General features: G+C 42.4%; 1 protein-coding gene across 8 annotated transcripts in view; it reads right to left on the reverse strand.

The window, feature by feature from the left end:
* Window positions 1-12,500, reverse strand: part of LOC106584283 (ras-specific guanine nucleotide-releasing factor RalGPS2) — a 158,425-nt gene that overhangs the window by 13,978 nt on the left and 131,947 nt on the right. For 7 of the 8 annotated variants that reach the window (XM_045706124.1, XM_045706125.1, XM_014169354.2 and 4 more), the window contains 3 exons: window positions 12,366-12,420; window positions 11,896-11,973; window positions 8,156-8,261 (listed from right to left, as the gene is read on the reverse strand). In XM_045706124.1, the coding sequence (XP_045562080.1) occupies window positions 8,156-8,261; window positions 11,896-11,973; window positions 12,366-12,420 (239 nt within the window). The remainder of the gene's footprint in view (window positions 1-8,155; window positions 8,262-11,895; window positions 11,974-12,365; window positions 12,421-12,500) is intronic. The other variant, XM_045706127.1, reaches the window with a different exon arrangement.

Raw genomic sequence — 12,500 nt, forward strand, 5'->3', positions numbered from 1 at the left:
AATGAATTTAGGCTGGTCTGAGGGCAAAAGGGGGTGCAACTCAATATTAAGAATGTGTTCTTAAATGTGTTTTTTTTGTACAGTCAGTGTTGATAAAGCATGAATCAGTTACATTGGACATTAAACTTATAAGAATCCTTGATCTAGCTGCCAGACAGCTTTTTGTATAGAGATCTCAGAAATGCTGTGCAACTACGTAACATTTCGTATCTCCTTACAGTGAGGGAAAAAAGTATTTGATCCCCTGCTGATTTTGTACATTTGCCCACTGACAAAGAAATTATCCGTCTATAATTTTACTTGAACAGTGAGAGACAGAATAACAACAAAAAAATCCAGAAAAACGCATGTCAAAAATGTTATAAATTGATTTGCATTTTAATGAGGGAAATAATTATTTGACCCCCTCTCAATCAGAAAGATTTCTGGCACCATGGTGTCTTTTATACAGGTAACGAGCTGAGATTAGGAGCACACTCTTAAAGGGAGTGCTCCTAATCTTAGCTTGTTACCTGTATAAAAGACACCTGTCCACAGAAGCAATCAATCAATCAGATTCCAAACTCTCCACCATGGCCAAGACCAAAGAGCACTCCAAGTATGTCAGGGACAAGATTGTAGACCTACACAAGGCTGGAATGGGCTACAAGACCATCGCCAAGCAGCTTGGTGAGAAGGTGACAACAGTTGGTGCGATTATTCGCAAATGGAAGAAACAAAATAACTGTCAATCTCCCTCGGCCTGGGGCTCCATGCAAGATCTCACCTCGTGGAGTTGCAATGATTATGAGAATAGTGAGGAATCAGCCCAGAACTACACGGGAGGATCTTGTCAATGATCTCAAGGCAGCTGGGACCATAGTCACCAACAAAACAATTGGTAACACACTACGCCGTGAAGGACTGAAATCCTGCAGCGCCCGCAAGGTCCCCCTGCTCAAGAAAGCACATATACATGCCCGTCTGAAGTTTGCCAATGAACATCTGAGTGACTCAGAGGACAACTGGTGAAAGTGTTGTGGTCAGATGAGACCAAAATGGAGCTCTCTGGCATCAACTCAACTCGCCGTGTTTGGAGGAGGAATGCTGCCTATGACCCCAAGAACACCATCCCCACCGTCAAACATGGAGGTGGAAACATTATGCTTTGGGGGTGTTTTTCTCCTAAGGGGACAGGACAACTTCACCGCATCAAAGGGACGATGGACGGGGCCATGTACCGTCAAATCTTGGGTGAGAACCTCCTTCCCTCAGCCAGGGCATTGAAATTGGGTCGTAGATGGGTATTCCAGCATGACAATGACCCAAAATACACGGCCAAGGCAACAAAGGAGTGGCTCAAGAAGAAGCACATTAAGGTCCTGGAGTGGCCTAGCCAGTCTCCAGATCTTAATCCCATAGAAAATCTGTGGAGGGAGCTGAAGGTTCGAGTTGCCAAATGTCAGCCTCGAAACCTTAATGACATGGAGAAGATCTGCAAAGAGGAGTGGGACAAAATCCCTCCTGAGATATGTGCAAACCTGGTGGCCAACTACAAGAAACGTCTGACCTCTGATTGCCAACAAGAGTTTTGCCACCAAGTACTAAGTCATGTTTTGCAGAGGGGTCAAATACTTATTTCCCTCATTAAAATGCAAATCAATTTATAACATTTTTGACATGGGTTTTTCAGGAATTTTTTTTGTTATTCTGTTTCTCACTGTTCAAATAAACCTAACATTAAAATTATAGACTGATCATGTCTTTGTCAGTGGACAAATGTACAAAATCAGCAGGGGATCAAATACTTTTCCCCCCTCACTGTATGTAACGGCGTGAAAATGGGCACACAACCCAAAATAATGTATGTGAAAGCTTCTAACCGAAAGAATCACCTTACCTTGATACTTAAAATCTAAAATCGATACTGTCATTAACGTCGTTCTTCAATAACTTTACATGCTACTTGTTGGATGCGCATTAGAAAATAATTGTTGGATGCGCATTTGATGTCGAGCTGTTTAATTAACCTGCTGACTCTGATCATTGAACAACTTAAAAGGATATTACTGAGATTGCAACCTCAGTTGAAAATTCACAACAAGCTCTACGAGATGAGCTTAACCTGTTGGGGCTAGGGGGCAGTATTTTCACGGCTGGATAAAAAAACGTACCCGATTTAATCTGGTTACTAATCCTACCCAGTAACTAGAATATGCATATACTTATTATATATGGATAGAAAACACCCTAAAGTTTCTAAAACTGTTTGAATGGTGTCTGTGAGTATAACAGAACTCATTTGGCAGGCAAAACCCTGAGACATTTTCTGATAGGAAGTGGATACCTGATGTGTTGAATTACCTTTAAGCCTATGCCATTGAAACACACAGGGGTTGATTAATGTTTTGGCACTTCCTATTGCTTCCACTAGATGTCACCAGCCTTTACAAAGTGTTTTGAGTCTTTTACTGTGAGATCTGACCGAACAAGAGCCATGATGATGGCCGATTAGACTCTGGCGCGCGAGTTCATGTTGGGTACCCTCGTTCCAATACGTTATAAAAGAGAATGCATTCGTCCACCTTGAATATTATTCATGTTCTGGGTAAAAAAGGCACTAATGATTTATGCTATACAACGTTTGACATGTTTGAACGAACGTAAATATATTTTTTCCCCTCGTTCATGACGAGAAGTCCGGCTGGCTTAGATCATGTGCTAACAACACGGATCTTTTTGGATATAAATGATGAGCTTTTTTGAACAAAACTACATTCGTTATGGACCTGGGATTCCGGGAAGTGACATCTGATGAAGAGAATCAAAGGTAATGGATTATTTACATAGTATTTTCGATTTTAGATCTCTCCAACATGGCCGTTTGTCTGTATAGCAAAGCATATTTTTCTGGGCGCAGTGCTCAGATTATTGCAAAGTGTGATTTCCCAGTAAGGTTATTTTTAAATCTGGCAAGTTGATTGCGTTCAAGAGATGTAAATCTATAATTCTTTAAATGACAATATAATATTTTACCAATGTTTTCTAATTTTAATTATTTAATTTGTGGTGCTGACTTGACTGCCGGTTATTGGAGGGAAACGATTTCCTCAACATCAATGCCATAGTAAAACGCTGTTTTTGGATATAAATATGAACTTGAGAGAACTAAAAATGCATGCATTGTCTAACATAATGTCCTAGGAGTGTCATCTGATGGAGATTGTAAAAGGTTAGTGCATCATTTTAGCTGGTTTTATGGTTTTGGTGACCCTGTCTTTGAATTGACAAAACATTACACACAGCTATTGTCAATGTACTCTCCTAACATAATCTAACTTTATGCTTTCGCCGTAAAACCTTTTTGAAATCGGACAACGTGGTTAGATTAAGGAGATGTTTATCTTTCAAAGGGTGTAAGATAGTTGTATGTTTGAAAAATGTGAATTTTGACATTTATTTGGTTTCAAATTTGCCGCTCTTGAAATGCACCTGCTGTTGATAGGGTGCACCACGGGTGGCACGCTAGCGTCCCACATAGCCCCAAGAAGTTAATGACCCTATCAAACTGGATGATCTCATTAAAAGTTTACGACTGAACCGAAGGAGAGGAAAATCAAGAAGTATATACGAGATTTGGAAGGAAAGAACAGACCAATATACCTCTGGCGAGATCCTGAGCACAAGAAACCACAAAACCGGAAGAAACAAGCCGATGACAGACACCGAGTTCCTCTGTCAGACCGACTATCCACAGACAGGCTAACTCTGGCTCCTCTACCAACGCTGAGCGTTTTATCTAAAACAGAGGGCGGGGACACCGGGGACAACATCGAGGCCAACACTCCCAGCACGTAAGAGGGTTCGCGCATACGTTGGGGTAAGAAGAAATCCACTACCACCCCGCGACACCTACCAATTGAGACCCAGGATGGGCCCCCAGTCCAACAGGAGCTAAATGTCTTCAACCTATTAACTTGTTATGGATAGGGGGCAGTATTTTCACGGCCGGATAAAAAACGTACCCGATTTAATCTGGTTATTACTCCTGCCCAGAAACTAGAATATGCATATAATTAGTAGCTTTGGATAGAAAACACTCCAAAGTTTGTAAAACTGTTTGAATGGTGTCTGTGAGTATAACAGAACTCAAATGTCAGGCCAAAACCTGAGAAGATTCTGTACAGGAAGTACCCTGTCTGACCATTTCTTGGCCTTCTTTGTCATCTCTATCCAAAACAAAGGATCTCTGCTGTAATGTGACACTTCCTAAGGCTCCCATAGGCTCTCAGAAGGCGCCAGAACGTTGAATGATGACTTTGCAGTCTCTGGCTGAAAAACAGTAGCGCATTTGGTAAGTGGTCGATCTGAGAACAATGGCGTGCAAAAGACGACTCCATTTTCAACTTTGAGTCTTTGAACGAAAACAGGGTTTCCCGGTCGGAATATTATCGCTATTTTACGAGAAAAATCGCATACAAATTTATTTTAAACAGCGTTTGACATGCTTCGAAGTACGGTAATGGAATATTTTGAAATTTTTTGTCACGATTCGCGCCGGGCGCGTCACCCTTCGGATAGTGTCTTGAACGCACGAACAAAACGCCGCTATTTGGATATAACTATGGAATATTTGGAACCAAACCAACATTTGTTATTGAAGTAGAAGTCCTGGGAGTGCATTCTGACGAAGAACAGCAAAGATAATCCAATTTTTCTTATAGTATATCTGAGTTTGGTGAGTACCAAACTTGGTGGGTGTCAAAATAGCTAGCCCGTGATGGCGAGCTATCTACTCAGAATATTGCAAAATGTGCTTTCACCGTAAAGCTATTTTAAAATCGGACACCGCGATTGCATAAAGGAGTTCTGTATCTATAATTCTTAAAATAATTATGTTTTTTGTGAACGTTTATCGTGAGTAATTTAGTAAATTCACCGGAAGTGTTCGGTGAACGTCACATGCTAATGTAAAAAGCTGGTTTTTGATATATGTACTTGATTGAACAAAACATGCATGTATTGTATAACATAATGTCCTAGGAGTGTCATCTGATGAAGATCAAAGGTTAGTGCTGCATTTAGCCTCTATGGGCTAGGTGGGACGCTAGCGTCCCACCCGTGGTGCACTCCATCAACAGCAGGTGCATTTCAAGAGCGGCAAATTTGAATCCAAATAAATGTCAAAATTCAAATTTTTCAAACATACAACTATTTTACACCCTTTGAAAGATAAACATCTCCTTAATCTAACCACGTTTTACGATTTCAAAAAGGTTTTACGGCGAAAGCATAAATTTAGAGTATGTTAGGACAGTACATTTACAAGAGTTGTGTGTAATGTTTTGTCAATTCAAAGACAGGGTCACCAAAACCATAAAACCAGCTAAAATGATGCACTAACCTTTTACAATCTCCATCAGATGACACTCCTAGGACATTATGTTAGACAATGCATGCATTTTTAGTTCTATCAAGTTCATATTTATATCCAAAAACAGCGTTTTACTATGGCATTGATGTTGAGGAAATCGTTTCCCTCCAATAACCGGCAGTCAAGTCAGCGTCACAAATTAAATAATTAAAATTAGAAAACATTGGTAAAATATTATATTGTCATTTAAAGAATTATAGATTTACATCTCTTGAACGCAATCAACTTGCCAGATTTAAAAATAACCTTACTGGGAAATCACACTTTACAATAATCTGAGCACTGCGCCCAGAAAAATACGCGTTGCGATACAGACTAGACGTCATGTTGGGGAGATCTAAAATCGAAAATACTATGTAAATAATCCATTACCTTTGATTCTCTTCATCAGATGTCACTTCCAGGTATCACAGGTCCATAACGAATGTAGTTTTGTTCAAAAAAGCTCATCATTTATGTCCAAAAATCTCCGTCTTGTTAGCACATGATCTAAGCCAGCCGGACTTCTCGTCATGAACGAGGGGAAAAAAATATATTTACGTTCGTTCAAACATGTCAAACGTTGTATAGCATAAATCATTAGGGCCTTTTTTAACCAGAACATGAATAATATTCAAGGTGGACGAATGCATACTCTTTTATAACTTATTGGAACGAGGGTACCCAACATGAACTCGCGCGCCAGGTGTCTAATGGGCCATCATCGTTCCATGGCTCTTGTTCGGTCAGATCTCCCTCCAGAAGACTCAAAACACTTTGTAAAGGCTGGTGACATCTAGTGGAAGCAATAGGAAGTGCCAAAATATTCCTCAGCCCCTGTGTTTTTCAATGGGATAGGTTTAAAGGTAATACAATACATCAGGTATCCACTTCCTGTCAGAAAATGTCTCAGGGTTTTGCCTGCCAAATGAGTTCTGTTATACTCACAGACACCATTCAAACAGTTTTAGAAAATGTAGGGTGTTTTCTATCCATATGTAATAAGTATATGCATATTCTAGTTACTGGGTAGGAGTGGTAACCAGATTAAATCGGGTATGTTTTTTTATCCAGCCGTGTCAATACTGCCCCCTAGCCCTAACAGGTTATTAACTGTGGTTTTGGTTTTTGTGACATTATATGCTAGCTTGAAAAATGGGTGTCTGATTATTTCTGGCTGGGTACCTTGCTGACATAATCTAATGTTTTGCTTTCGTTGTAAAGCCTTTTTGAAATCGGACAGTGTGGTTAGATTAACGAGAGTCTTGTCTTTAAAATGGTGTAAAATAGTCATATGTTTGAAAAATTGAAGTTTTTGCATTTTTGAGGAATTTGAATAACGCGCCACGGGATTACACTGGCTGTTGAGTAGGTGGGGCGCAAGCGTCCCACCTAGCCCATAGAGGTTAAGTTTGCAGACGACACAACAGTGGTAGGCATGATCACAGACAACAACGAGACAGCCTATAGGGAGGAGGTCAGAGACCTGGCCGTGTGGTGCCAGAATAACAAACTATCCCTCAACGTAGCCAAGACTAAGGAGATGATTGTGGACTACAGGAAAAGGAGGACCGAGCACGCCCCCATTCTCATCGACGGGGCTGTAGTGGAGCAGGTTGAGAGCTTCAAGTTCCTCGGTGTCCACATCAACAACAAACTAGAATGGTCCAAACACACCAAGACAGTCGTGAAGAGGGCACGACAAAGTCTATTCCCCCTCAGGAAACTAAAAAGATTTGGCATGGGTCCTGAGATCCTCAAAAGGTTCTACAGCTGCAACATTGAGAGCATCCTGACTGGTTGCATCACTGCCTGGTACGGCAATTGCTCGGCCTCTGACCGCAAGGCACTAGAGGGTCGTGCGTACGGCCCAGTACATAACTGGGGCTAAGCTGCCTGCCATCCAGGACCTCTACACCAGGCCGTGCCAGAGGAAGGCCCTAAAAATTGTCAAAGACCCCAGCCACCCCAGTCATAGACTGTTCTTTCTACTACCGCATGGCAAGAGTACCGGAGTGCCAAGTCTAGGACAAAAAGGCTTCTCAACAGTTTTTACCCCCAAGCCATAAGACTCCTGAACAGGTAATCAAATGGCTACTCGGACTATTTGCATTGGGTGCCCCCCCCAAGCCACCCCAAACCCTCTTTTTACGCTGCTGTTACTCTCTGTTTATCATATATGCATAGTCACTATAACTATACATTCATGTACATACTACCTAAATTGGGCCGTCCAACCAGTGCTCCCGCACATTGGCTAACCGGGCTATCTGCAATGTGTCCCGCCACCCACCAACCCCTCTTTTACGCTACTGCTACTCTCTGTTCATCATATATGCATAGTCACTTTAACCATATCTACATACTGCCTCAATCAGCCAGACTAACCGGTGTCTGTATGTAGTCTCGCTACTTTTATAGCCTCACTACTGTATATAGCCTGTCTTTTTACTGTTGTTTTATTTCTTTACCTACCTATTGTTCACCTAACACCTTTTTTGCACTATTGGTTAGAGCCTGTAAGTAAGCATTTCACTGTTGTATTCGGCGCACGTGACAAATAAACTTTGATTTGATGTGGTTGTATAGGTGGAGTGGAAGTTGAGTTATGGGCCAATTTGCATATATTCACTTTTATTTTAAGTTCACAAGTGGAACTGCATAAACAATTTTGATTTCAAACTATTTGACATTTTTATCCCTATTATTTATAGAAACACCAATGTACAGTATGTTCTTGATGTATGCAGTGTGTGTTCTCACTGTGGGTTTCTTGCCCTCCTTGAAGACAGTTTTGCGTCGTAGGACTCCCTGCACGGTGACAGCTCCAGGGTACAGGTGCACTGCTAACTCCTCAGACTCAGCAGAGCTAGAGGAGAACACAGCAGAATTACAACACACACTTACGGCGAAAACACACACACACACACACACACACACACACACACACACACACACACACACACACACACACACGGCTGGGCGATATGGCCAAAATATAATATCACAGTATTTCACATTTTTTACAGTATGGCAGTATATTTGAATCATGTTTTATGAGTAGGAAGGAAACAAATGAATTCTAAGTGATCGTAATGGGATTTCTCCATTCTGATGGTTTTACATTCAACCAAACTAGGAAAAAAGTGAGTCTGTTGTTGGACGTTTCATTTAGTTTGGCAAAGTATCAAAATACTGTTAGAGGGCATTGTAAAAATCCATACCGGTATGTGGTACCATACCGGTATGTGGTACCATACCGGTATTCACGATATATCGCCCAGCCCTATGACACACAGCACACACACGCACAGAGACAAGGACAAACACAAACCAAAAACACAGGCACAAACGGACACAGAGACAAGGACAAACACACAGCAACACACAGAGACAAGGACATAAACACACAGCAAAACACAGGCACAAAACGGACAGTCACACATGCAGACATTCGGAAAGTATTTTCTTTGACGTAGGGCCAAGCGGAATCTGCAGGGAAGTTTCCTCATTAATCAATATCGGAACCATCTGCATATTTAATAAATTGTATAGCAGCAGTATTTGGCTTGCTTTGAATCAATGCCACAGATATATTTTCCTGTCTGGGAGGTTCCAGTGCAGTGTCTTTCTGGCTGTGATCACAGAGAGTAAGGAGAGGGCAGCCAGTGGGAACTAGAAGGACACCAGTGAGGCATACAGTGCATTTGGAAAATATTCAGACCCCTTGACTTTTCCTAATTTTGTTACGTTACAGCCTTACTCTAAAATTGATTAAATGAAAACAAATCCTAATCAATCTACATACAATACCCAATAATGACAAAGTGAAAATAGGGTTAACATTTTTGAAAATGTATAAAAAAACACTGGGAAAAAAACGTATTTACTTAAGTATTCAAACCCTTTGCTACGAGACTCGAAGTAGAGATCAGGTGCATCCTGTTTACATTGATTACCCTTGAGATGTTTCTACAACTTAATTGGAATCCACCTGTGGTAAATTCAATTGAGGATTTGGAAAGGCACACCTGTCTATATAAGGTCCCACAGTTTTTGGTATTTTATTAGGATCTTCATTAGCTGTTACAAAAGCAGCAGCTACTCTTCCTGGGGTCCACACAAAACATGACAAAATACAGAACATTAATAGACAGAACTACATAAAAACTTTTTTTTTAAGCGGTTTTTAAATTTTTTTTACTTTTACAAAAAGGCACACCTAGCCTACATATCAATACATACACACAAGCGATCTAAGTCAAATAGCGGAGGCGTGTTGTGCTGTGAGGTGTTGTTTTATCTGTTCAATTAAGCAATATAAGATGGAATGGAGGTCCATGCAATAATGGCTCTATACAATATGGTAAGCTGTCTTGAATTTGTTCTGTATTTGGGGACTGTGAAAAGACCCCTGGTGGCATGTCTGGTGGGGTAAGTGTGTGTGTGTCAGAGCTGTGTGTAAGTTGACTATGCAAACAATGAGATTTTCAACACATTTGTTCTTATAAAAAGAAGTGATGATGCAGTCAGTCTATCCTCAACTCTTAACCAAGAGAGACTGGCATGCATAGTATTTATACCAGCCCCCCGATTACAATAAAGAGCAAGACGTGCCGCTCTGTTCTGGACCAGCTCCAGCTTAACTAGGTCTTTCCTTGCAGCACTTGACCACACTACTGGACAATAATCAAGACAAAACTTGAGCCTGCAGGACTTGCTTATTGGAGTGTGGTGTCAAAAAAGCAGAGCATCACCTTATTATGGACAGACTTCTCCCCATCTTTACAACCATTGAATCTACATGTTTTGCCATGACAGTTTACAATCTAAGTTGACAGTGCATGTCAGAGCAAAAACCAAGCAATGAGGTTGAAGGAATTGTCCGCAGAGCTCCGAGACAGGATTGTGTTGAGGCACAGATCTGGGGAAGTGTAAACATTTCTGCAGCATTTAAGGTCCTCAAGAACACAGTGGCCATCATTCTTAAATGGAAGAAGTTTGGAACCACCAAGACTCTTCCTAGAGCTGGCCGCCCAGCGAAACTGAGCAATCGGGGGAGAAGGGCCTTGATCAGAGAAGTGACCAAGAACCTGACGGTCACTCTGACAGAGCTCTAGAGTTCCTCTGTGGAGATGGGAGAAGCTTCCAGAAGGACAACCATCACTGCAGAACTCCACCAATCAGGTCTTTATGGTAGAGTAGCCAGACGGAAGCCACTCCTCAGTAAAAGGCACACGACAGCCCACTTGGAGTTTGCCAAAAGATAGCTAAAGTTTCTCAGACCATGAGCAACAAGATTCTTTGGTCTGATGAAACCAAGATTCAACTCTTTGAACTGAATGTCAAGCGTCATGTCCGGAGGAAACCTGGCACCATCCCTACGGTGAAGCATGGTGGTGGCGTTTTTCAGCAGCAGGGACTGGGAGACTAGTCAGGCTCAAGGCAAAGATGAATGAAGCAAAGTACATAGAGATTCTTGATGAAAACCTGCTCCAGTGCACTCAGGACCTCAGACTGGGGTGAAGGTTCACCTTCCAACAGGACAACAACCCAAAGCACACAGCCAAGACAACGCAGGAGTGGCTTGGGACAAGTCTGAATGTCCTTGAGTGGCCCAGCCAGAACCCGGGCTTGAACCCCATCAAACATCTCTGGAGAGACCTGAAAATAGCTGTGCAGCAACACTCCCCATCCAACCTGACAGAGCTTGGGAGGATCTGCAGAGAAGAATGGGAGAAACTCCCCAAATACAGGTGTGCCAAGCTTGTAGCGTCATACCCAAGAAGACTTGAGGCTGTAATCGCTGTCAAAGGTGCTTCAACAAAGTACTGAGTAAAGGGCCTGAATACTTGTAAATGTGATGTTTTTATTTTTAATAAATTAGCAAAAATGTCAAACCTATTTTTGCTTTGTCATTATGTGGTAGTGTGTGTAGATTGATGAGTCACCCACATTGTTTTTTAAATACATTTTAGAATAAGGCTGTAACCTAACAAAATGTGGGAAAAGTAAAGGGGTCTAAACACTTTCCGAAGGCACTGTATATATGAAAGAGAGAGAGAGACAGAGTGAGAGAATCCACCCATCTGAACTGTATGGAGCTAGAATAGAAGTCTATGGGAGGTCATCCCTGACTGACACAGGGCAGAGCTCCCAGCAGTGTGGTACACTGGAAATTCACTGTCACCTCTTAGAAAACCTGCAGGCTCCATATTGCATATTGGTTCATTGCATGTGTGAGAGACGCCATACAGGGAGAATGAGAGTGTTGCTAAGATGGTCTGGTTTAGTGGAGAGTCACCCACAGAGGCCCACCACCCGTTTATACCACACACACACACTCCCACCACCTTCAACACACACACCAGCACAGTGGCCTCGGGCAGAGAGAGCGGATATTGGCGGCAGTCGGGCAGCAGATGGCAGGGAGGAGAGAGAATTGAGAAGGGGGCGAGGGTGTTGAGAGGGGTGTAGAGGAGGAGGTGGTAATGTGTGTGTACCTGCTGGGCCTCAGGCCTCCTCTGTAGGGGATTCTGGCCACGCGGGTCACAGGGCCCAGAGAGTGATAGAACCGAGTCCTGTTCGGCAGAGGACAGGGACAGGGTGGGGGCACGGAACAGTAAAAGGTTGGGCTCTCTCAGCTCGGCTCATTCTAGCACAACTTTAAGGGTTGGTTTGAGGACGGGTTTTTTTCTTTCAGGACTGGTGTTTTTGGTACAAAGCAACGGACGCTCGGACATAAGGGCTTATGTGACCAGTTACTGGGTTTGAACCCCGGTCATCTGCACACCACTAGACTGTGTTCAGCCTACACATTACCAAAGCATCTCGGTCACACTATCATGGAGCCAGAGAGACAGGCTAGTAGAACAGCAGCTCACAAGGAAGTAAGTGCTGCTTGCCTGTGGGCTAGGCTTTGGTCAAAGAGCTTCACACATCATCGTGTGTGTGTGTGCGCGTTCAGACTTACCTCTCAAAGGCTGGCCAGGACATCTCTTCACTGAGTTCTGAACCCTCACTGCTCCCTGCAGATATACAAAGACAGACAGTGTTACTGTCAAAGTCAACAGACAGGAATAAAAACACAGTGTGTGTGTGTGTGTGT

This window comes from Salmo salar, chromosome ssa23, assembly GCF_905237065.1.
Source record: "Salmo salar chromosome ssa23, Ssal_v3.1, whole genome shotgun sequence".
Taxonomy (NCBI): domain Eukaryota; kingdom Metazoa; phylum Chordata; class Actinopteri; order Salmoniformes; family Salmonidae; genus Salmo; species Salmo salar.